Source organism: Oryctolagus cuniculus, chromosome 5 (assembly GCF_051225735.1).
Source record: "Oryctolagus cuniculus isolate XC-2025 breed Fujian yellow rabbit chromosome 5, ASM5122573v1, whole genome shotgun sequence".
NCBI lineage: Eukaryota > Metazoa > Chordata > Mammalia > Lagomorpha > Leporidae > Oryctolagus > Oryctolagus cuniculus.
In genome coordinates, this window is record NC_142871.1 from 8282617 (window position 1) to 8307427 (window position 24811).

At 57.2% G+C, this 24811-nt stretch overlaps 3 protein-coding genes and 2 non-coding genes across 10 annotated transcripts; 3 read left to right on the top strand and 2 right to left on the bottom strand.

Moving 5' to 3' along the window:
• Positions 1-230: 230 nt before the first annotated feature.
• MRPL18 (mitochondrial ribosomal protein L18) lies at positions 231-6040 on the bottom strand. 6 transcript variants are annotated; one of them, XR_016233581.1, is made up of 5 exons: positions 5856-6040; positions 5494-5680; positions 1706-1901; positions 999-1230; positions 231-629 (listed from the first exon to the last, which is right to left on the bottom strand). XR_016233581.1 is itself a non-coding variant. In XM_017345472.4 (4 exons), the coding sequence occupies exons 1-4, from the start codon at positions 5905-5907 to the stop codon at positions 562-564; spliced, it is 390 nt and encodes a 129-aa protein (XP_017200961.1). In that variant the 5' UTR covers positions 5908-6040; the 3' UTR covers positions 231-561. The 6 variants fall into 6 exon arrangements, 4 of the variants coding, with proteins under 4 accessions (XP_017200961.1, XP_002715030.1, XP_051710162.1 ...); XR_016233580.1 differs by having other exon boundaries at positions 5760-6040; XM_017345472.4 differs by lacking the exon at positions 1706-1901 and having other exon boundaries at positions 1148-1230.
• Positions 6041-6817: 777 nt separating this feature from the next.
• Positions 6818-13973, top strand: TCP1 (t-complex 1). The gene is given in 12 exon segments (NM_001163114.1): positions 6818-7001; positions 7470-7555; positions 7703-7831; positions 8464-8561; positions 9249-9359; positions 9697-9878; positions 10382-10508; positions 11964-12139; positions 12439-12562; positions 12842-13034; positions 13177-13340; positions 13666-13973. Coding segments are annotated over 12 exon segments (1671 nt in total). The 5' UTR covers positions 6818-6937; the 3' UTR covers positions 13883-13973.
• On the top strand, positions 9022-9160 carry LOC127493361 (small nucleolar RNA SNORA29). Its single transcript, XR_007923416.1, has one exon. It is a non-coding gene; the product is annotated as a small nucleolar RNA SNORA29 (small nucleolar RNA).
• LOC127493352 (small nucleolar RNA SNORA20) lies at positions 12614-12747 on the top strand. Its single transcript, XR_007923408.1, has one exon. It is a non-coding gene; the product is annotated as a small nucleolar RNA SNORA20 (small nucleolar RNA).
• On the bottom strand, positions 13876-24348 carry ACAT2 (acetyl-CoA acetyltransferase 2). The gene is made up of 9 exons (XM_002714983.6): positions 24265-24348; positions 23590-23724; positions 20411-20592; positions 19283-19400; positions 16573-16716; positions 15726-15848; positions 15124-15278; positions 14621-14731; positions 13876-14241 (listed from the first exon to the last, which is right to left on the bottom strand). Exons 1-9 carry the CDS (start codon positions 24317-24319, stop codon positions 14071-14073), a joined length of 1194 nt encoding a protein of 397 aa, XP_002715029.1. The 5' UTR covers positions 24320-24348; the 3' UTR covers positions 13876-14070.
• Between the last annotated feature and the right edge of the window lie 463 nt (positions 24349-24811).

A 24811-nucleotide genomic window follows, 5' to 3' on the forward strand; every position in this document is an offset into this window, starting at 1 on the left:
CGCTCCCAGCTCTGAGTGGCACTGCCCTTGTCCTTCAGTTCTGCTTCTCTGGCCGCCAGGAAGCAGAGCCAAGCGAGCTCAGCGCCGGCCTCTTCACCTCTGCCCCCACGGCCCCCACACCACCGCCATCACGCCCCAGGACCTCAGGCTAGTAAGAGTTTTTATGCAAACTTCACGTGTTCCTGCTACGCTGAGCTGGAAGGCAGAGGGAATTCCAAATGACCCGGAAATAGTTAACACACTTTTATTTCGTAGCTTACAAACAACTTTTGTTGCACAAAAGTTAATTACAGTTCTAACTTTTTCTTCATCTCCAGGACAGGGAAGAATGAAGACCCTGATGTAGAAACCAGACGCCGAGGGAGAGGGTGACCTTCAGCAAGGGCATCCACTGCGCAACAGGGGCAGGGCTCCAGCTGGGGGTCCTCCGATGCGGAGAGGGTGACCTTCAGCAAGGGCATCCACTGCGCAACAGGGGCAGGGCTCCAGCTGGGGGTCCTCCGACGCGGCAGCAGCTGGCGGTTCTGGATCCACCCCAAAACCAGCGGTGCTCGGTCTCATTCATAGATCCGCCGAGGTTCCTGCAGCACCACACCACCTTCCGTCATGGCATTCTGCAGGCATTTCAGCTGGTTTTGCAGATCAGGGAAAACAGGAAACCAGTAAGTCAGCGCCACAAACACCCTGGAAATAAATTCACTTCTCGAGAGACAGGGGGGGACTGGCGCTGTGGCGTAGTGGGTACGGCCACTGCCTGCAGTGCCAGCATCCCATATGGACGCGGGTTCGAGCCCCGGCAGCTACACTTCCGATCTGGCTCTCTGCTGGTGGCCTGGGACCAGGATGCAGCTCCCGGCTCGTGCATTTGGCCTGGTCCAGTCCCGGCCTTTGCAGCCGTCTAGGGAGTGAACCAGCAGATGGAAGATCTAACGCTTTCAAATACATAAATTTTGTTTAAAATTACTATCTTTTCAGTAAAAACATGAAAACAAAGATACCGAGTCCGAGGCTGCCTCCCAGGGGGTCGGCTGGTAGACCATGAAGTTAATTCCTGCTTCCAGGCACCTCTGTGCCAGCACCCGTCCGAGACTCTCACAAGCCACCACGTTCCTGGTCCTGTACAGGTGCTTTTTAATAGCCCACTCGCGAGTGGACGCCGAAACCACAACCTGGCCGCTGGGATGTTCCACGAGCGCTTCCACGTGATGCTGGGTTCTTATGACCCGCAACCTGCGGGGGGTGGAGAGAGCCCTGAACAGATCCCCCCAGCCACAACCGCCGGGGCGGAGGCATGCCCACGCAACCACCAGGCGGAGGCACGCCCCCGCAACCGCCCGGCGCCACGGAGGCACGCCCACGCAACCTCGCGGTGTGGACGCACGCCCACGCAGCCGCCCACGCACCCGCCTCGCGGGGACGCACGCCCCCGCATTTCTCAGGCTCCAGCGTCTGCTGACTCACCTCAGCAGACAACGTGGGTTTTACCTGAGAAAGGTGTGTGGCGTCTGCCTTTTCAACATTCTCAATAAGAAACAATTATTTCCACTTAGCCTCAACTTCAAGGAGAAACTGGAGCTCAGGTTTATTCACTTACACATCTACTTCGTAAGAGAACTCGGGCGAGGCAGAGCTAAGCTGCCGACTGAATCTATTTCCAGCTATCACCAGAGTAAGTATAAGAGTATAAGAAGGGACAAAGACTTACATGTGCGAACCTGAGAGGACTAGAAGAAAACACGGGACTTCTGGCGCTTTCTAAGCAGGGTCAGCCTACTTAGATGTACATCAGAGGCTGGTGCCGTGGTACAGGGAGTTAGGCCAGCGTCTGCGGCACCAGCATCCCATCGGGCACTGGTTCACGTCCTGGCTGCTCCACCTCTGATCCAGCTCTCTGCTGTGGCCTGGGAAAGCAGAAGAGGACGACCGAGTGCTTGGGCCTCTGCACCCACTGGGAGACAGATGAAGCTCCTGACTTCAGCCTGGCCCAGTCTTGTCTGTCTTTTGACAGGCAGAGTGGACAGTGAGAGAGAGAGAGAAAGGTCTTCCTTTGCCGTTGGTTCACCCTCCAATGGCCGCCGCGGCCGGTGCACCGCGCTGATCCGAAGGCAGGAGCCAGGTGCTTCTCCTGGTCTTCCACGGTCCACTGTCCTCCCAGGCCACAGCAGAGAGCTGGCCTGGAAGAGGGGCAACCGGGACGGAATCCGGCGCCCCGACCGGGACTAGAACCCGGTGTGCCGGCGCCGCTAGGCGGAGGATTAGCCTAGTGAGCCGCGGCGCCGGCCCGGAAGTCAGTTAACTGAAACCCAAGAGCTGGGCAGGCTCCTGGTCTGGGTCTGGCCCAGCCCTGGCTGTTACGGGCATTTGGGGAATGAAAGAGCAGATGGAAGAGGTCTCTCTCTGCCTTTCAAATAGATTTTTTAAATGAATCTTCTTTTAAATTAAGCTTGAGTTAGAGAAAACATTCAAATTAGAAGACTCTAAGATTTTTAATGCAAAATAGAAAAAGCACTAGATTTAGAAATTTGGGTTCTACTCAGTTTTGCTGGTAGTTCTAGCAAAAAAAAAGAAAAAGAAAAAGAAAAGAAAAAAATCGGTCTCTCCACCTGGGGTCAACCTTTCCTGTAAAGCCGCAGACGGCAGCTGTTTGAGGCTTTGGGACCACAGTCTGTTGGAACTGCTCAAGCCCTGCGGTGCTGCAGCAGCCAGGCGACCTGTCAGACACGGTGAGGAGCACAGCTGTGCTCCAGCAAACGTCCCTCGCAGACAGAGAACTGAATTTCAGTCTATTTGCATGTTACCAAATAGCGTCTAACCGTTTTAAAAGTGCAAAATCATTTTTTAAACAAGATTTCTTTCCTTCTTTATTCTAAAGGCCGAGTGACAGAGAGAGGGATCTTCCATCTGTTGGTTCACTACCCAGATGGCTGCAACAGCCAGAGGTGGGCCAGGCTGAAACCAAGAGCCAGGAACTCCATGCGTGTCTCCCGAAAGGCTGGCAGGGGCCCACAGGCTCAGGTCGTGCTCCGCCGCCGTCCGGCACATCAGCCGGAGCTGGCCCAGAAGCAGGGCAGGCGGGTGTGAAGCCGCACTTGGAGATGGCATGAGGACGCCACAAGGCCTCACCTGCTGTGCCGCACACCAACTCTGAAAACCGTCTTTAACTCGCAAGCCGAAGCCGGCTGCTGCCCAGAGGCCAGTGTGCTGACCCCTGTCTCAAATCATTCGTTCACTGAAGAGGTTAGGAGGCATTATCTCTGAGGTCACTTCCCAAAGTCTCTATGCAATTATAAATAGGGCTGACGGGGTGGGGATGGGGGGCGGAGAGTGGCTACATGTCTAGTCATTTAAACATCCACATAGTGAAGATTTCAAGTTGGGAGTTTCAAAAGATTGAATTTCAGACTTAAGTTCCGAATTATCTCAAAATTGAATTGCCTGTTCCCTTCCACCCCCTCCCAACTCTGTGAAATGTATCACAGCAACTGTAACCATGATCACCCCCGTCCACTATGATGAAACTTAGGGCTTTTGGTGACAAAGATAACTTCTACTGTATCTACCTCCTTCAGCCAGCACAATGCCCAGTAGGTGATATAGGTCCAGTGTTTGTTAAATAAATACAACACACAGCTAGGATTTTTAATTTGTTCTTGTAACTCTGTATACTCGTTAAGAGGGGTTTTATTCTCCCGCCTGCACTGTAGCATAGCGGACAGCGCCTGCAGGGCTGGCATCCACGTGGGTGCCACTTCATGTCCCGGCTGCTCCACTTGGGCCCAAGTGCTTGGGGCCTGCCACTTGCACGGGACACCCAGATGGGGCTCCTGGCTCGGCTCCAGCCTGGCTCAGCCCTGGCCATCGCGGCCACTTGGGGAGTGAGCCACTGATAGACGCGCTCTCTGTCTCTGTAATTTTCATATATATCCTTAAAAAAATCCCATGCTACAGTTTTCCACCAAGCAGGTAGGCAGCAAGTACAGCCTCCGTGCTGCAGCACAGCAGTAGTAACTCAGTGTCCTGGCTGAGGTCAGCAAAAACACGGCTGACTCTCAGCTCTGCCACTCACCAGTCTGTCTCCCTAAGCCTCAAGTTCCCTGCTCCTGTAAACTGGGGAAGACCACTGCATCTGTTTCTTAATGTAGTTTTTTGGTTTGTTTTTTTTGTTTTTTGTTTTTTTTTGACAGGCAGAGTTAGACAGTGAGAGAGAGACAGAAAGGTCTTCCTTCCGTTGATTCACCCCCCCAAAATGGCTGTTACGGCCGGCACAGCCAGGAGCCAGGTGCTTCTCCTGGTCTCCCATGGGGTGCAGGGCCCAAGCACCTGGGCCATCCTCCACTGCACTCCCGGGCCACAGCAGAGAGCTGGCCTGGAAGAGGGGCAACCGGGACAGAATCCGGCACCCCAACCGGTTCTAGAACCCGGTGTGCCGGTGCTGCAGGTGGAGGATTAGCCTAGTGAGCCGCGGTGCCGGCCTCTTAATGTACTTTTAAAGATTAAGTGAGAAAATATGTATAAAGCACTAGCTTAGTTCCTGGCAAACAGAAATTGTTAAACAACTATCTTTTTTTTTTTTAAGATTTATTTATCTGAAAAGCAGAGTCATGGGGGGGGGGGATGTCTCCCAAATGGTGGCCAGGGCTGGGACAGGCCAAAGCCAGGAGCCAGGAGCACCTTATGGGTCTCCCATGTGGGTGACAGGGCTCAAGCACTTGGGCCGTCCTCTGTTGCTTTCCCAGGTGCATTAGCAGGGAGCAGCCAGGACTTGAATCGGCACCCACACTGGATGCTGGCAGTGCAGGCAGCAGTTTTACCTGCTTTGCTATCTAATCAACTCCCTTAGTAACCAAGCATCTCCTGTCTGTAATAATACACTTCTCCTAAGAATTTACTCTCCAGGGGCAGGAGTCTGGCACCGCAGTGAGGATGCTGCTTGGGGCACCTGCACCACACAGAGACTTGGCTGAAGTCCCAGCTCTGGGGCGGCACCTACCACTCAGCTGCAGGCTCCTGGCTCTGGCCTGGCCTACCCCGGGCATTTCAGGGGAACACAGTGAATGGAAGATCTCGGTGTGGGCTGTGGCCGCCTGGTCAGCCGGTTAAGCTACGCCTGTGATGCCGGCATCCCGTGTCGCAACGCTGGTTCGAGCTCCGTCTCTCTGGTGCGCTTATCAAATACATAAACATGATCAACCTGCCGAACACCCAAAGTATCCAGTGCCACACACTAAAAAATCTACTCTCCCTACTGCAGCCAAAATGACGTCACTTAAACTGCAAATATTCAGGCTCGAACTTTAATCCCCCGGTTCCCACTCCCGCCTACCTGCCCCTTTGCAACCGGTGGCCCGGCCCACGAGCCCCGGGGCCGAGGCCGATCCGGGCCGCCCCAGAGAGGCCCCGGCGGGCCCCCGTCCGCTCCCCGGACCCCGCCGACTCCTCGCTCGCTCCCACGCCCGCCGCCGAATGCCCGGGCCATCACAGCCCGCGGGCTACCTGTGCCAGAACTCGCGCGAGGGCCACACTGTGCCCCAGCCCCGCTCCTTCCGGGCCACAGCCAGGAGCTCCAGGTTGCGGGGGTTGCGGTTGGTGAACTCCGGGGCCACGGCTTCGTTCTCCTGTGGGTCCGCTTCAGGCTTCGCCGCGGGTGCGGACGCCGTCGAGAGGGCCGCCAGCCCGCACCCTGAGAAACGCAAGCGACCACGCGGCTCAGAAGCGGCAGCCGCCCGGAGCGCCCGCCCCCGGGGTCCTGGACAGCTCACCCCCGGGCCTGCCTGGGTCTTCGGCCACCGCCACCGCCACCGCCGCGCGCTGCCCTGCGGTGGGGACGGAGGGAGAGACGGGGCGACGCGAATTACCGGGGCTCCTGCTAGCCGACACCACCTCCCAGAGCCGCGACCGAAGGGCCATCGCGGAGCGGATCTCGGGCAACGCTGCAGACAACGCAGGCCTCCTTCTCCTCACCGGGACCTCAGCGACTCTCCGGCCGCAGCCATGCTAGCTCAGCTAGGGATGTACGGTCGCCTAGGTCATTGACTCGGCCATGCGAGAGACGCTGCGGACCCGGAACTAACAAGCCCCTGGCCGCTGAGTGGCCAAGGGGGCTGTCTGTTATCCCCGATTGGCCAATCACAGCCTACGTCGGGACGCATGCGGGCCCTAGAGCCCACAGGCAAGGCCCCGGGGGCGGGGCGAGGACGCTGTCACGCTACCTGCTCTGAGCCTCTCAGGTCGCAACGTGGACCCCGGTCGCTGTGGGCTGGGCACATGCGACTGGAAACTGAGAATGGGCACAAGATCGTTTCCTTCTCTAAAGGCTGTTCCCCGAAATGGACATTTTTCTCCGCCGGCCCACAGAAAAACCGTGCCTTTCTCACCCAGGCTCAAGACCCGGATGAAAACCTGGCCGATTTGCCTCATGCTCCGCAAGTATTTACGTAGTAAAAGGACGAAACCGTACGAAGGCGAGACTCGCTCAGAACTCCTGCCCTGAAGGGGCTCGCCCACCTATTACAGCCCCGCCCTCCCGATCACATTTTCTAGAAGGCACTAGAATGTCTAAGTGCGCCTGCGCAACCTTGCCCGGCAAGCAGGTGCAGCCGAGCACTTCCTTTTCCTCCGACAGTCCACGAGCCTGACTTCCGGTCTCCCCTTTCGCGCCCTTCTTACCTGCTCTTTAATTGGACAAAGCTACAGAGCCCGCCCCCTTATGTAACCTCACTTCCGGCGCGCTCGCGTCCCCGTCCCTCTTTCTCCGCCTCTTCCTTGTTTCCCGCCGTGCCTCGCGGCCGGGCCGGGGGCGTTGGGGAGCGGCGAGGCGGTGTTTCCCAGCAGCCCTCGCGGCGTCGCTCGGGCCCTTTGCACGCCGCCGCCCGACATCACTACCGACAGCCCGGTCGTCGGCGGTCTGAGCGAAGTCGACGCGCGCCCTGCCGCGAAGATGGAGGGGCCCTTGTCTGTGTTCGGGGACCGCAGCACCGGGGAGGCGATCCGCTCCCAGAACGGTAAGGCCGGGCGTGGCGCCGGCCCGCGCTGCCCCGCTGCGGTCTCCGCTGCGCCGCGGCCGCCTGCGCCCCCCCGGTCGCTCCAGCCCGCCGGGCGAGGGGCCTGAGAGCGCGGCGCGTCCCGGGGGCGGCTGCCGGGGCGGGCGCCGGACGCGGTCTCGGCGCCGGACACGTGCCCGGCCGCCCTTTTGTTCGGGCCTGAGGCGGCGGCCACCTGCGCGCGCCGCGGATGGGCGGGGGCCGCGCGGGGCTCGGGGTCTCGGCCGGCCAGGCGTCCGCGCGGCGACCCCTCGGCTCGTGGGCCGAAGAGCAGGCGTGCCTTCCGCGGGGAGCGCCGGCGTGGAATCGCGCGGGGCGGGCGTGCTCACCCCTGCCGGCCAGGGAGCGCCGCGGGCACCTGCCTGTCGCTGCTTTGGTTCGGCGGAGGGGTGGGTCTCCTGACCGCACTTGGTTTCCCGTTGGGCACAGTGATGGCTGCGGCTTCGATTGCTAACATTGTGAAAAGCTCGCTTGGTCCGGTGGGCTTGGACAAGATGCTGGTGGACGACATCGGTGTAAGTGCACCTGCCGGTCGGGGCGGGGGGCCGGAGGGGGGGGGTCCTCAGTGTGTGACGCCGCTCTGGTCACCCTCTCGGGAGGGTGCGGGTGGCGGCAGGCGGCAGGGCTGCGGTGGTTGACGGTGTCCCCCGTGGCTTTCCAAGGACGTGACCATCACTAACGACGGGGCCACCATCCTGAAGCTGCTGGAGGTGGAGCATCCCGCAGCCAAGGTGCTTTGTGAGCTGGCCGACCTGCAGGATAAGGAAGTCGGAGACGGGACCACCTCCGTGGTAGGTCGGCGGCCGGTAGCGGCCGTCCTCGGCTCGGGCTTTCACGATGGGGCGATGGGAACGCGCTGACGTGTGATTGCCGAGCTGTGGCGCGCACGGGAGGTAGACAGGTCTTGGTGCGGACGGTGTTAACTCTGACCAGGTCAGGGTGCTGTGCGGGGGAGATGTGTCACTAGGTGGGACGTCAGCCCCGACGGGATGCAGCCCACTTCCCCCGAGCAGCGAGGTGGGCTTTGTCCCAGCAACCTGCTTAATACGACTTTTATTTTTTTTTAAACGATTCTTGGTTTCTCATAAGAATGGTTAAGAACAAAAGGCCAGATGGCCCAAGGTAGCATGAATCCCTGAAATGTAAATGACAGGTTTTTAGTTCCTGCTGAGCACTTGATCTCTGAGGATGATGGGTGCGTCCTGGCTGTGCCCTGCGGGACTCTGGCTCAGCCAGAACCCTGGGCAGCCTCCTCTCTGGTCCAGGCGTTCGCAGTTCTTGTCCAGCTTCTAGGAACCAGCTGTTGGGTTCCCCAGCATTCCCGCCGCCGTCTGGCTGATCCCTGACCATGGCAGTGCTTCTGCATCCGTGGTGGCAGACATCCGACGCGGCGTCGGCAGGGCCCTGTGTGTTTTCTCCGCAGGTCATCATCGCAGCAGAACTGCTGAAGAACGCGGACGAGCTGGTCAAGCAGAAAATCCACCCCACCTCAGTCATCAGTGGCTACCGGCTTGCCTGCAAGTAAGATTGCGTACGCTCAGAGAGGGTGACGTTTTTTAAAATCCTGATTTGGACGGTAGAGTTAGGGAGGGGGGAGAGACAGCCTCCATCCGCTGGTTCACTCCCCGGATAGCTGCAGTGACCAGCGCTGTGCCAGGCCAAAGCCAGGAGCCTGGGTTTTCTTCCAGGTCTCCTGTGTTGGTGCAGGGCCCCAGATACTTGCACCGTCTTCTGCTTTTCCCAGGCACGCCAGCAGGGAGGCGGGTCCACATGAGCACCGGGTCTCCTGCGCCCGTATGCAATGCTAGCATCACACAGGCCCTGGAAAAACGTATTTGATGAACTGATAAACAGGTGTCTGTTAATGTGTTGACTAGTGGCTAATTTTTTTTTCTTTATGACTAAATTTCAGTTTGAAAAAGCTGCATTCTAGCACTTTAGCATTTATGCATGAAGTACACGGTGAAGCCAGTATCTTGCCTTTCCCATTTGACTACCACGTTTTCTCCAATTAGTAGATTTCAGTGGCTATGCTTATGGGATAGATGAAAACTGCCATGATCTGAAGAGGGAGAGGATTTGGTACCCTCCTTCTATATGAAATGGCTGGACAGAAGATGGCCTGTGACAGTTGGATGCTATCCGAAATGTGATAAAACCAAACCCTTGAGTGGTGAATTGATCAGTGTTTCTCCCCACACTAAACAGGGAAGCGGTGCGCTATATCAGTGAAAACCTGATTATCAACACGGATGAACTCGGGAGAGATTGCCTGATTAACGCTGCGAAGACGTCAATGTCTTCCAAAATCATCGGGATGTATCCTTGTGGTTGCCCAATACGGGTCAGCCGGTCTGTGCCCGTCATTGTGGAATAGTGCATATCAGTGCAAAATGAGGTTGCAGCAGAGATGAGCGATGCTGGGAGTTGCCTGTTGCCTTCCCTGAATTTTTACAGTGAAAAGATACATAAAGCGCGTATAAAAGTGATTGAATTGCAGATAGTGATAAGTAATATTGCAGGATTTTGGTGGCAGAAATAATGCTTGTTTGATAAATAAGATTACCAAATGGGGGTCTCCTCACATTACTTTTGATTTTCATGTGTACCCTGTGGTCATTCCAAATTTTGTGGTTACCCTTAACTGTTGGCTTAGAAACGGAGATTTCTTCTCTAATATGGTGGTAGATGCCGTGCTTGCTGTTAAATATACAGACGTACGAGGCCAGCCTCGCTACCCAGTCAACTCCATCAATATTCTGAAAGCCCACGGGAGAAGCCAGACCGAGAGCATGCTCGTCAGTGGCTACGCTCTCAACTGTGTGGTGGGATCTCAGGGTAAGGGGTGGGGTCTGCTCAGAGAATGGGGTGGACTTATCTGAGTGGCAGGAGCGATGGAGATCTCACGTCTGCTGGCTTACTTGCCAGAGCAGAGGCCACAGGAGCCAGGAACTCCATCCGGGTCTCTCACGTGGGTGGTAGGGGCCTAAGAACCAGGGACCATCTTGTGCTGCCTTCCCAGGCGCGCTAGCAGGGAGCTGGCGCTCTGATAGGGAATGCTGGCTTTGCAGGCAGCAGCTTCCCTCCCTGCGCCACAACCCTGGCCCTTAAAACTGGCCCATCTGGGTTGTGCGCGTTGCGTGTTTTGTGGCTTACACACATGTAGCTTGTTAGGATGAGTGCACATGGAAGAAATGCTGCTTGTTTGGTGCCATTGAACTGTTGAGATGAAATGTGAATTAATGCCTTCGTGACTCTTGGGGTCTGGGGTGAATGTGTGGTTGATGAAGCAGCATTGTTATGGTGACTGTAATGGAACTGAATATTCTGTTCAATTACAGGCATGCCCAAGAGAATAGTTAATGCAAAAATTGCTTGCCTAGACTTCAGCCTGCAGAAAACAAAAATGAAGCTCGGTGTACAAGTGGTCATTACAGACCCTGAAAAATTGGACCAAATTAGGCAGAGGTATGTTGAGAGAATATTTTTGGTCTTTGACAAGGATGTTTATAAATTATTGGACTAGGTGACAGTAAACTAAAAGGAGTGCTGTGTCTGAGGTCATGGAGCTGGTTTAAGAACCATTTTTTAGGCAGTAGCATGTGTTGTTGAACTGGAGTTTCTGAGTGTGAATATCTTGAAGGACTTTAACATTTCTAACAAAGTCACACCGTTTTGCATAGTGTTAGATTAAAGTAGTTAATCCGTTGGGCCACAGCACCAGCTCCTAGGTGGTGTAGCCTTAACTTTACACACCTGGACTACATCGTATTTATTTGGGCTCTGATCAACAGAACAGTGCAGAGTTGAGCACGAGGGGAAACAGTAGTCGGCACACGGTGCACGAGCTGCTAGCATGACTCAGAAGTCTGCAGCCAGCAGTAGCAGGCGCCCACCCAGTACTAGGTCCTTCATTACCCTGTTATCCCTGGCAAGCGTGCTTGAATAGCTGGTGGGGAGCAGCGTCCCTCAGCCACTGGACCGACGTGCTGTGCTGCGTTCACAGCTGCTGTGGGCTCACGGCAGTGGGGTGGTCCCAGCTGTTTTCTCTGGTACGGGCCCACTGTTGACCAGAGTGCAGTTATGTAGTGGGCAGCACGCCTCTACTGCCCCAAGTCTTGTAGCTTCTGCACCACACCTGACCTCTTTGCAGACACTTCATGCTGGATTTGACTGATAGGGGGTTTCCTTGAAAATGCTCAGCTTCTCAGCCACCTAACCCATAAAGCTCTTCGTTTTCTAGTCTGATCCGCAGGTCTACCCAGGATCCCTTTCTAGACCTCCTTAGCTGGGTGTATGCCTGTGTCCATCTTCGCATACAACAATAGTTAATACTTGCTGGGGGAATGAACAGTAATTCCTCCCTCCAAGAGATCCTGAGGGCAGGCTCCTTCGTATTTGGGGGAGGGGTATTTCAAAGGCAGAATGATGGCTTCCATCTGCTTGTCCACCTCTTAAACACCTGCAAGAGCCAGAGCTATGCCAGGCTGAAGCCAGGAGCCAGGAACTCCATCTAGACTCCTGCATGGTGACAGGGACCCGAGTGCATGGACCATCATCCTCTGCCTTCCCATGTGCATCCGCAGGGAGCTGGGTCTGGAAGTGGAGCACCCAGAACAATCTCCAATGCGGAGGCTGGGCTCGCAGGCAGCAGCTTGACTGCCCGCTCCACGACACCTGCCCCACTGCCTCTTCCTAACCGCACCTCTAAATCAGGAACTCAGCTAGGGATTGTGGGAAGCAAGTCGTCCTTTCCATTCCTTGAGCTTCCAAAAACTGGACTAATTTAAGTTCTAGATGTAGATGGGAAAGAAGGGTTTCAATTTAATCTAGAGTGATTTTGTGAATGAATACTTAGCGAAAGTTAGAGTTGTATTAAGAAAGAGAAGGTAATTTGGGGCACTAAAGTCCTTTTCTTTGTAGAGAATCAGATATCACCAAGGAGAGAATTCAGAAGATCTTGGCGACTGGTGCCAATGTCATCCTCACCACCGGCGGCATTGATGACATGTGTCTCAAGTATTTTGTGGACGCTGGTGCAATGGCAGTTAGGAGAGTTTTAAAGAGGGATCTTAAGCGGATTGCTAAAGCTTCTGGAGGTAAGTCTTCTGCCAGCCGTCAGGTGGAGTCCCGGTGCCTGCCACGATGGCCTGTTTGTGTCGGGACACTGTGCTGAGCAGCTCCGGGGACACCATCCTTGTAATGGTTGTGCTGCAGACAGGAGTGCCTGCCTGTTCACGAACTGGGGAAGTCTGCAACCCTGGGGATGTATTAGCTTACTCTGTTCATCTCAGTGACACCTTGACCTCACGGTGTCACTTTTATCATAAGTTAATGTTCTGAATTTACGACGAGGTCATCATGAACATTATTTACACCTTTATGACTCTCTTAATAGCAAGTATTCTGTCAACCCTGGCCAACTTGGAAGGTGAAGAGACTTTTGAAGCTGTGATGTTGGGACAAGCGGAGGAGGTGGTACAGGAGAGAATCTGTGATGACGAGCTGATCTTAATCAAAAAGTAAGCTACTTTCCAAGCTAGGGAGCAGTGCAGCTTTTGTTGTAGAATTTCCTTCCCATCTATTTGCTGCTGTAGTCTCTCCATGCTATGAGCAGTTATACGCGTGGGATAAAATAACACTGGGCCATTGTAACTAAATGGAGGTGACGTAACTGAGTCATCTCTGCTCCGTGGTCTAGACATGGCCGCGTGCACCCAGGATTTAATCGGTGGTGCGTGTGGAGTTGCTGTGCGGGTCTTGTGGAAGTGCTGTTAAGAGTCTCACGTGCTCTCTCGCAGCACTAAGGCGCGTACGTCTGCGTCCATCATCCTGCGCGGTGCCAACGACTTCATGTGTGACGAGATGGAGCGCTCCCTGCATGATGCTCTCTGTGTGGTGAAGAGAGTTCTGGAGTCAAAGTCTGTGGTTCCAGGTGGGGGCGCTGTCGAGGCAGCGCTGTCCATATACCTTGAGAACTACGCCACCAGCATGGTAAGAGGAGCTGCTTGCTTCCCACAGTGGGGTGGGCAGCTCTGGCATTTTCATAAATTTAAATAGCACGCCTCGCAGAGAGCTGAGCCGCTGCTGCGGGTTCTCCCTGTCCCCGTGTGAGGAGGAACTGTCTGTCTCTCAGGGCTCGCGGGAGCAGCTGGCTATTGCCGAGTTCGCACGGTCGCTCCTCGTGATCCCTAACACGCTGGCCGTGAACGCTGCCCAGGACTCCACGGATCTGGTCGCAAAGTTGAGAGCTTTTCACAATGAGGCGCAGGTGAACCCAGAACGGAAAAATCTAAAATGGTAAGAACGGGAGTGCCCTTTCTCCCTGACTAGATTTTGTGTGGTAGTTTGGTTCCTAAGTTTGTTATGGCTGACACCTCTTTAGCCATTCCAGGGCCTTGGGAAGACTCCTACCCTGGGTGTTGTCACCTGACCTATGGTTCTACATTGGTTCTCAGGCAGCCTTGTTGGGCTTGTGCATTACCTAACAAGGATGAGAGATGTGTCGGGTGCTGTTACCATGACATCATAAGGTGCACTTAGACAAACCGAGACGGCTGAGACACTGATCTTACATGTAGGCTGCTCCAGAACTTGGGCTGTTTTTTCCCCCTTTTAACCACAGGATTGGCCTTGATCTGATCAATGGCAAGCCTCGAGACAACAAGCAGGCAGGGGTGTTTGAGCCAACCATAGTGAAAGTAAAGAGTCTGAAGTTTGCCACAGAAGCTGCAATCACCATTCTCCGCATTGATGACCTCATCAAGTTACATCCAGAAACTAAAGATGACAAGCATGGAGGCTACGAAGATGCTGTTCATTCTGGAGCCCTTGATGACTGATGGGATTTCTCCTTTATTTATAACAATGTTAAATGCAATTGTCTTGTACCTCAGAAGTTACAATTAAAGTACAGTGAGTTGTCAGCTCGGATTCTTGTGAAGTAGGGAATGGTTTCCATCCTCACTTTGGTCCTTAGTAGTTGGTTAGTGGACACCAGGCCCGGGCGAGTGTGAGCACGGCTCACTGCTCACCCCCTCTGAACACACATCGCTATTCCCATCCCACCCCCGACACAAAGGGCCGCGACGCCGCGCGCTCCTCCGGTCCTCTCCAGCGCGTGCACCAGGGTCACCAGAATGCGGCAGCCGGACGCTCCGAGAGGGTGCCCCAGGGCTATGGCTCCTCCTTGGATGTTGATCTGAGGGAAGGAAAGCTCTGTTAGGCTGCACACCCCAACACGTCTGTTCCCTCTCTGTCCTCTGGCAGGGTGCCCTTTCCAACTGTCCTGGCTGCTAAGGAATAAATTTTTGTTACATCCATTCCCGACTTCCCTTGTCCCTTCATTGAGTTTTAACCTTGTTAGAAGGATTTCTTCTCCCTTGGGAAGCAACAGTGAACTGAGTCCCAGCAGGAACTTCAGCATTTCCTCATGCGCGGGGAGATAACCCTCGCACAGTGCGTGGACAGCCTGGCAGCCACACGGGCAGAGGCTGTGCTGTGAGCTCAGGGGCACGGCCTAGGGACTGCGGCCCACAGAAGCCTGGCTTCAGTCCAGGTTCTTAGCACCTGATCTTTACCTTCTCTGGGTTCAGTCCGAGTTCTTTAGCAACTGCCACTGACAGGGCTGCAAAGGCTTCGTTGATTTCGAATATGTCGACATCCTGCAGCGACCAGCCAGCTTTGGCGACCTGAAGAGAAGGGCAGTGAGCGACAGGGCAGGAACGGGCGAGGGCTGCAGAGAGGCGGCACGCTTATCCGGACGCAGACACCGCGGCTGTGGTGCTTAGAGAGGAGCCCAGTGACGCAAAGTCAAGGGTGTCTTGTAGAGCATCACGTGGAAATTCCAGGCCGGGAGTTGGGGAGCAGAGCTGTGCTCTGGGTCAGGAGACGCGTCACCCCTAGATGGTCCTCCCTGCCCTCAGGTCTGCCGGCTGCTGGCACAGCTGCACGGGTGAGTGCGTGAGGCTTGGGGAAGACCAGTGGAGACCGAGCAGTGCTGACCACGGGAGTGCCCACACCGGCGGCCTCCCAGAGGGCTCACTGCACAGCAGGCGAGGAGGAGGTGGGGAAGACTACTCACGGCTTGCTTGATCGCTGGGATGGGCCCTGTCCCCATGATGGAAGGCTCCACGCCTGCTTGTGCCCAGGACACTATCTGCGCTAGAGGGACAAGCCCGCGACTGGCAGCTTCCGACTTCTTCATCACCACCACCGCGGCCGCGCCGTCGTTCATCCCTGCAAGGTGCAGTGACCAGGTTTCTGTCACAAAGACTTCCGCCATTGCACCCATCTCCACAGCTGACCGCGGGACAGTGGGTAATGACCTTGCACAGGTAGAAGGGCGGGGAGTTGCAAAAGGCAGGCCTCACACAGAGAGGGGCACTTTTGGGCACTGGAGAAGTGGAAACATTTTACGTTTGTGTGACAGCTAAAGGAATTTAAGAAGGTGCAGTGGCTGCTGTGTCCTAGCAGTGTCACTGCAGCTGTGACACCCACATCCCACACGGACACCAGCTCGGGGGACACTGGAAGTCCTGGGGTCCAGCTTTGGCCTGACGGAGCCCCCATGATGGCAGCCATCTGGGGACCGAGCCAGCAGAATGTCCCTCTCTTCCCATCACTCTGCCTTTCAAATGAAAGCTAGAAGATGACGGGACAGCCCCGTGTTCCCGGAAGCCTGACCTGAAGCGTTCGCTGGCGTGACTGTGCCTGTTCCGTCGGTCAGGAAGTACGGCTTCAGCTTGGACACGGCCTCCAAGTTACTGCCGTGGCGAGGGAACTCGTCCACTTTCACTTCGGTAGGCCCTGAAAAGAGGAGACCCAGGCCCCCAGCATCAGCGCAGGGTGGTGCCCGGGAAACGGTGCTTTGCTAGGATGCGGGCAGGGACAGCCTGGGGACAAGAGGAGGGAAAGGACTCTCGGGGTGCGGATCTGCTTAGCCACCGAGACCGGAGTACTGGGTTGCCGGCCTGGCTCCGCTCACGCCAGCCTCCCGATGGGCACACTGGGTGGCGGCAGAGGATGGCTCACAATCACGTGGGTTCCTGCTGTCGCACGGGAGACCGAGATGAGCCCGCAGCTCCTGGCGTCACTGGCCCAAGCCAGCCTGCTGCGGTCATCTGGGGGAGCTCTGTCTCTAACCGTCAAGTTTGTTGATGAGCACTTTCCTCAAGAGACAGATGTCTTCTAAACCCACAGCCCTCTCTGAGGAAAGCAGCTGCAGGCAACGGTCAAGTGCCCCCGAGGACCCGCCCTTGGGAAGTGTGGCTGGAGGGGCACACAGCTGCAGGAAGGAGGGGTCAGCCCGTGCGGGGAGCAGGGCACTGCTGCCTCCCATCACTGGTTTCTGCAACAGCCCCTGTGTACACAGCGTGGGCTGAGAGGTCACTCCCTGTGCACACAGCGTGGGCTGAGAGGTCACGCCCTGTGTACACAGCATGGGCTGAGAGGTCACGCCCTGTGTACACAGCCAGGCCAAGGTAAGCAACCTGAGGAACCTGACCGCGAGGCAGCTTGCAAACCCGCCCACCTTTCCTGGAAGACACCAGGACTGGCACGATCTCTCTGTCGAAGTGGCCAGCCTTCTGCGCGTTCTCCGTCCTGTTCTGGGACAGCACTGCGACCCTGTCCTGGTCCTCTCGACTCACCTGCCATTGTTTGGCTACATTTTCAGCTGGGAAAGGAAAGCAACACAGTGTCACGAAGCAGGCTCAGGGTGGGGGGGCACTGCGGGGCGGGGGCACTGCGGGGCGGGGTCTCGCGGGCCGCAGAGGGGGCCTGGGCACGGCAGGCACGAAGCTGCGCTCTCCCTCCTCTCGGGTGTCACTGAGCGGGCAGACCCCTTTACCAGGCTCCCACGTGCTCGGCAGGCCTGGCTCTGCCTGCTCGCCCCCACCGCCCGGGAGGATTCTTTGACCACCGCAGTGCCGGCCCCGGTCGGGCACGTCCGGCTGCCCCACTTGCTTAGCACTCTTCCCCACTCGACAGAAGGTTGGAGATACAACCCCCGTCCACTCCTACGCCTCAGTACTATCATCGAATCCAAATTTCTCCTGCCCAGTAAAGTCCTCACAGGCCAGGATCCAGTGCGGGGCGGGCGGCGACGGTCGGTTCTGCAGGCGCTGTTCCTGTGGCTTGCGTTTTTGGAAGAGCAAGGGCCAATGCTTTTGTAATTCGCCAGTTTGGCTTTGTCTCAGGGTTTCTCCAGGTGAGAGGTGCTGGAAGCCAGGTGAGTGACCCTCGGGACACCTGGGCTCACTGGGCCAAAGTGGCATCCTCCCGTCTACACTGCCATAAACGCACTGTTTCCCACTCAGAACCACTCAGTACGTTGTGGTGAGTTAGTTGGAGATTCTGGAAGTATCTTAAGGATTTTGCTCAGCAGTGGTAGCCTGCATTCATGACTTCTAGTCCCAACGCGCCTCTGCGTGCATGAATCACACTCAGGCCTCGCTCCTTTTCCTGGGCCTGTCAGAGTGCAGCGCTCGTGGGAACCTGACGCTCTGCCCCACACACGCATCGGGGCACCCTGAATGACACTGGTGTCTAGTGCAGTCTCGCCCCCGTGTAGCTCTCTCCTTGGGCCTCTTCTACAGCAGCGACCCTGCTTCCTGTCCTCACCTGCTCAACCCAGCATACACACGCGTTCAGAATCTATACCACTGGGAAAAGCAAACCTAATACAGAGTGAAACATGGAAATCCTAGGTGCACAACTGCGGGCTGCCCACGGACACCAGCTCGTGGGACACCTGTCTAGCACACATATGTAACTCGCAGCACTCCAGAGTTCTCGTGCCCGGAGGCTGCGAGTGCACGCGGCTGCGCTGCCTGGCACAGCCCTGGCACTGAGGCCATCTGGGGCGTGAACCAGTGGATGGGAAGAAAATCTGATGTCTCCTTCTTTCAAACTCTGCCTTTCAAATGAATAAATTTTTTTATTTTTTAAAAAAAGGATGGAATTGCAGTAGGACCATAACTTTGTGTGTTCTAAGTGGTTCTCGATGGACTACGATGTGTTCCTATCACATGCTCAGAGCTCCCGAGTCTCCGGCAAGCTTTTAGTCTCCACCCAGTGCAGTTCCCTAGCCCTGGTCACCAGGCCAGGTGGGTGTGGGCTGCACGTGCCCTGCTGTACCTGACCAAGACCTCGGGGGTCTCAGGCAGACTTCCGGAGCTCCTTTTCTTGGTGGCTCCCTCTTCCCCTGCCCCCTGGCCCGCTGACTCCAGACACCCCAGCAGGCCCTGCTTCTCTGGCTGTTTGCACCAGCGTAGCGTGCCCCAGGGGGAGAGCTGGTGAGTAGCACGAGCCCGGGCGATCCCTCGCTCAGCGCCTCCTTGGCCTGCGGACGGCCGCCCCCTCGCTGTGTCCTGAGCGTGCTCACGCCTGGCGTCTGTCTCAGCTCCCTCCTCTCACACACACCTTTCAGATCGCACGACGGCCCACCGTCATGGCCTCGCTGTCCACTCTGCGTCCTTAGAGGCCCTGTCTCCAAACGCAGTCACGTGCTGAGGGGCTTCCGGTTACGGGTTAACAAGCACATTTTGGTGGCGTCACAGCTTGGACAAGACCGAGGACCTGAATCTACAACCCTTGGTGACAGGAGGCCCGAGTACCACACCTGAGAAACTGACCCGACGCTGTGACAAGACCCTGGTCGGCACGCAGCTCCCAGGGTCTGCCCTGCCCTTCGGCCTGGCCTGCTGCGGCCTACTCGCCCACACCACCAGGCCCTCCCCTCTCTGCCTGCACTTCCTGCTGACCAAGTCCCGCCCCTCTCAATACCTTTCTCCTGCCTCACACTCAGGAGCCAGAGCCAAGCTGCACGCGTCTGGGCAAGGCGCTTCACCCCTCGGGTCTGCTTCTTTAACTCGAAGTCTCACACGGACGCGAGTTCTTCTGACGACTTCCCACTTACTTTGCAGGAAACCTAGACCACAGGGCCTTGCACACGGATGACTCGACCCAGTTGTACGGCGCAGATCGCACAGTGAGGGCCCAGCAGTACCGGCTGGCCTCTGCACAGAACCCTCTTTATGGGGGCTGCAGAACTCCGAGGGACCCCCCTTCTAAGTGCTCTGCTGGTCAGGGAGTCACATGGTCACACGGTCAGGGGAGACACTGACTCGCCGCACCGCAGTTCACCAGAGGGACTTCGTCCTGCAGCAGGGACAGGATCTGCCCGTGAGGAGCGATGGGGCAGGCGGCGAGCGAGCTCGCGACCCTGTGGGAGTGCTCACCCGTAACACCCATGTGGTAGTTGTGGAAGGCGTCGGTAAGGCCGTCACAGAGTATGCTGTCAGCGAGCGCCGTCTCCCCAACCCGCACTCCTGTCCTCAGGTGAACCAAGTGTGGCGCCTGGGAACGAGAAGCAAACGCGGGCTGAGGCGGGGCGGTGATTACTCCTGTCCTGGGTCAGGCCGCCCCGGCCACACAGGCAGCCCATGAGTGCCACCTTCGTCCTGACTACTCTCTGATCCAGCTCCCTGCTAACGCACCTGGGAAAGCAGGAGATGGCCCACGTGCAAGCCACGTGGGAGACCCAGGTGATGCTCCCGGCTTCAGCCTGGCCCAGCCCTGGCCGCTGTGGCCGTTTGGGGAGTGCAGCAGTGGATGAAAGATCCGTCTCTCTCCCTCTGTCACCAAGGATGGCAGCTGACCAGTAAGTGGGAACCTCCGAAGTGTGTAAAGGGGCAGACACCTGGCCTGGCAGTTAAGGTGCCTGCGTCCCACACGGAGGCCTGGGCTTGAATCCTGCCTGGTGCTCCACTCCAACTTCCTGCTAAAGCAGACACTGGCAGACAGCCTATGCTTTTATGTATTTATTTGAGAGGAGTGTCAGAGAGAGAGGGAGAGAGAGAGAGATCTTCCATCCCCTGGTTCATTCTTCAAATGCCCGCAACAGCTGGGGCTGGGTCAGGCCGAAGCCAGAAACCAGGAACCTCATCTGGGTCTCCAATGTGGGTGGCAAGGACTCGAGTACTTGGGTCATCGTCTGCTGCCTCCTGGGCACATTAGCAGGAAGTTGGATTGTAAGCAGAGCTGCGACTTAATCCCAGGAACACGGGAGGCTGGTGCCACAACTCTGGCGCTTCCATTAACTTCCGGAAGCACCCTCCTGTTGGGGCTTTAATATTACACGCTTCATAAGCACAGCTTAAGAAATGTACACTCGTTCCACTCACACGGGTAGGGAGGATTTTTCCTCAATTAGGATTTCCCAACCAACCTGAAGAATGATTAGCACTGAGGTGGGGGTCAAGGTTGAACCCGTGTTGCTTATTCATTAACTGTGTGGCTCCGGCTCTGACGAGCAGGGACAGGACCCGTCAGTGAGGTCACCGGGGCCGTCCCGTCCGAGGCCGTACCTTGCTCATGTTCTCCATGCCGCCTGCCACCACGATGCTGGAGTCCCCTAGGGCTATCGACTGCGCGGCGAGGCACACGGCTTTCAGGCCCGAACCACAGATCATCTGGCAGCTCCAGGCCGGGACGGAGTAGGGGATGCCTGCACCCACACTGGCTTGTCGGACTGGATTCTGCCCGCAACCTGGAAGCAGCAACACAGAGGCCTTAGGCACTGAGTAGAAAGACTTCGGGGTGAGAGGGTACGCAGCGCTGCCAGCCAGGGCCGGAAGCCCACAGGCTGCCCTCGGCAGCTCTTCTCCTCTTGTCCTTAGTCACCACACTGCGGCGCGCTGGTTACCCAACAAGATGCGCAGGGAATCAGAACCCACAAAGGCCTTCCCTGAGGCCGCGGTGGGGACTGGAAACACGGGTTACGCAGAGCAGCAGCGGAAGGGGTGGAGTCAAGAGTTCCAAATATTCTCAGGCACCGCTGTCTGCCGCCAAAGGGTCTTTATGCCACCTCTCAGATTTGCCCGAACCTAGCACTTCTCCTGCTGACTTCCGGACAACTGAGCGTTCCCTTTGGCGTTCTGCTGGCCTGCTGGCTGGAGAGAGCACTGTTTGGATCAAGAGATGGCGTTCCCCATGGCTACCAGCTGCTAAAAGTCATCTTGATCACAAGGTTATTAATCTGGGATGTACACATGACTGACCACACACACAGCAGGGGTCTGGCGCTGCCTGTGACGCAGGCATACCATAGCAGCATGGGTTCTTGTCCCGGCCACGCCACTTCTGATCCAGCCCCGTGCTAATGCACCTGGGAAAGCAGCGGAAGATGGCCCAAGTGCTCGGGCCACTGCACCCACCAAGGAGACCTGGAAGAAGCTCCTGGCTCGGCCCAGTCCTCAGCTTGTGGACTGGCATCGCGGACACAGATCTGGATTCAAGTGCTGGCTCCACTTCCAACTGTGCCCCTGGTAGTTATGTGATGTCTCAAAGTCTCATGCACTCACCTGTGAAAGAGCTAACTGGATCCAACCGCCTCATGATGAGGGTTAAATGAGGTGACAAATGGAAGCACTTGGCTCGGTGCCTCAAAGGTCCTGCACCGAGTGAGCCCTCGATAAGCATAATTGTTAGTTTGATTATGGCTGCACAAGATAGCACAGACGGCAGGGAGACAGGGAGACAGGTACCAGAGAAACTGGCAGGGGGGTGCCCCCCGATAGCCGACAAAGTCCAAGTGGGGAACGGAGAGAGAGGCGGGAGTGCTCAGAACTGAGCCGGTCTGAGGGTGTTATGTGTACATTTTTTTTTAGCATGGTTCATAAAAGACTTCAAGGCCCATAAAGACAAGTTGAGAAAGGAGAATTAGGCAGAAAAAAAACCTAAATTATGAATATTTTAAGCATCCTTAAACCAAAAATCTGAAATACTCTTGAATCTGAAAGTTTTCAGCAATGCTGCGAGGCCCAGATGCAGCTCCAGGCTCCTGGCTTCAGCCTGGCCCAGTCCTGGCTACTGCAGCCATTTAGGGAGTGAACCAGCAGATGGAAGATTTTCTGTCTCTCTCTGTCTCCCTCTCTTTCTGCCTTTCAAATAGGTAAAATATATCTTTTTTTAAAGAAAAATATTTATTTATTTGAAAGGCAGAATGACAGAGAGGCAGAGGCAGAAAGAGAGAGAGAGAGAGGTCTTCCATCTGCTGGTTCACTCCCCAATGGCCGCAACGGCCACAGCTGAGCCGATCTGAAGCCAGGAGCCAGGAGCTTCTTCCAGGTCTCCCACACAGGTGCAGGGGCCCAAGGACTTGGGCCATCTTCTACTGCTTTCCCAGGCCATAGCAGAGAGCTGGATCGGAAGAGGCAGCCAGGACTCGAACCAGCACCCACATGGGATGGTGCCACTGCAGGCAGTGGCTTTACCCACTATGCCACAGTGCTGGCTCCGGCTGGGATGCTGGCAGCCCATATGGGCACTGGTTCAAGTCCTGACTGCTCCACTTCCGATCCAGCTCCTCGCTAATGTGCCTGGGAAAGCAGAGGCACACAACATTCAAGTTTATTCATGGTCCCCACGAGATGCCCTGGCACAGCGCCTGGTGCGCAGACAGCATTCAATGCATTTTATTCAGTGTGTGGAGACCCTGCCGGCGATATGCAAACTCTGTTTCCTGCACAAAACACTGCGTGAAAGTATGGTCGGGCTGTGTCTAAGGCGCACAAGGTCCTCCAGAAAGTTCTTGGACAATGGAATGAAGAGGTAAGTTACTTTTGATGCAAAAAACCTTTGAAATCCAGGCCTAGGAGGATCTTCAACAAGTTCAGGGAAATGTGGACTGTGAAAAAACGGCGGCTTTCAAATTTTTTTTTTTTTTTTTTTTTTTTTTTTTTTTTTTTGACAGGCAGAGTGGACAGTGAGAGAGAGACAGAGAGAGAAAGGTCTTCCTTTGCCGTTGGTTCACCCTCCAATGGCCGCCGCTGCAGCCGGCGCACCGCGCTGATCCTGGCAGGAGCCAGGAGCCAGGTGCTTTTCCTGGTCTCCCGTGGGGTGCAGGGCCCAAGCACTTGGGCCATCCTCCACTGCACTCCCTGACCACAGCAGAGAGCTGGCCTGGAAGAGGGGCAACCGGGACAGAATCCGGCGCCCCAACCGGGACTAGAACCCGGTGTGCCGGCGCCGCAAGGTGGAGGATTAGCCTATTGAGCCACGGCGCCGGCCTAACTTTCAAAATTTCTTGCACCGATAGACTCATCTTCTCATTCCATTTTCCCAGAAACCTTCCGAGGTATGCGTGCATGTGAAACATGAATCATTTTGTGTTGAGACGTTAACCCTGTCCCCTCTGATACTTCAACACGTGTATGTAAATATTCCAAAATCAGAAAAAATCCAACATCTGGAACACTTTGAATCCTAACCGGACACGGAAAAGCAGCGGGTCTTGGTGGCCTGAGGACCGGTGTTGGTCTGAGTCTCCCCAGGGATCCATCCAACCGACGGTAACGTTCAGGGCGGGAGCCTGAAGCTAGTGACCGGCTATTGGGGGGGGACCCCTGTCCGGTCCCCGCGTGGCCGCAGCCACTCGGCCAGCACCTCGCACAGGGCCTGGGGCACCGGCCGAACGCGGCGCACTGATTCACTGCGCGGCCCCAGAGGGGCCCCGCGCCCTGCCGGCCAGCGCTCCGGGGGTTACCTGCGGCCAGGACGTGTCCAAATATGACCTCGGACACCTCGTCCGGGGCCACCGCGGCCCTCCTCAGGACCTCTCTGATGACAGTGGCGCCCAGGTCGTGGACGGGCACGGTCGACAGGGCGCCATTGAAGGAGCCTGCAACACAAGGGCGGAGAGAGAGGACCCCTGAGCCCCGAGGACCACGCGCCGCCGCGCCGTTCGGACAGACCGCCCAGCGTACTGCGGCGGCCCCGACCTTCCGGACCCCGGCAGCCGGCGGCCCGCGGGAACTCGGCGCGACCACGGGGGCGGAGGCCACAAGCAGCCGTCACCGTCCATCAGCCGCACGACCCCCGCCCAGCGCTCGGGTCGCACCACCGAGCGGCCCAGCCCCTGATGACCGATGGCGCCTCCCGGAGCTGGCCAATCAGGGGTCTCGCGAGAAGACGCCTTTCCGCGCCAGCCAATAGAAGAGCCGGGAGGCACCGTGGTTCTACCACGGACAGCCAATCGGAGCACGAGGGGCGGAGCGGACCCGCCTGGCGAGAGCGGGGAGGGGGCGCCGAGCCGAGCCCCGCGGGCACCAGGCTGCGGGCTCCGGGGGTCCCGGCCGGCCGGTCCGCACGCCGGGCCTCCGCACCACCCTGGTCCCGCCCGCGGCGGCCCTCGCGAGCGCCGCGGCGGCCGGGCACTCACCTATGATGGTCCGCGCCGCCGAGACGATGACCACGGGGTCCGAGCCTGCACTCATCCTGTCGGGACCACCGCGCCTGCAGCTGTGGGCCCGGAGCTGCCGGCGAGTGAGGAGCAGCCCTTCCTCGGACCGCCCCGGCCGCGCCAGGGGGCGGAGCCAGGGCGCGCCCCGCCCTCGCCCCGCCCCTCCGCGGCCCTCAGCGCGCAGGCGCGGCCGGGACAGGCGGGCGCGAGGCGGGGGTCCCGGGGTCCGCGCACGGCTCACCCCAGGGTTGGGCTTTCCGTTTGCTCTGACCAGTGACGACCAGGGGGGACGGGATCCCTGTCGCGCTCCGCCCGGGCCTTGAGGAGCCGCTGGCGAGTCCCGCCCGCTGCCGGGGTGCGCTCGTGCGTGTCCCCGTGGGGTGCGCGGGTCTCCTCCCGGGCGCGGAGCCTGTCCCAGCCGGGTCCCTGCCGGCCAAGGTTCCAGACCTCCCCGGGTTGTCCAGGACCGTCCGGCCTCGGCTGCGGGGACCGGGTCGGGGTGCGCCCTGGCTTGGGAACCCCGCGC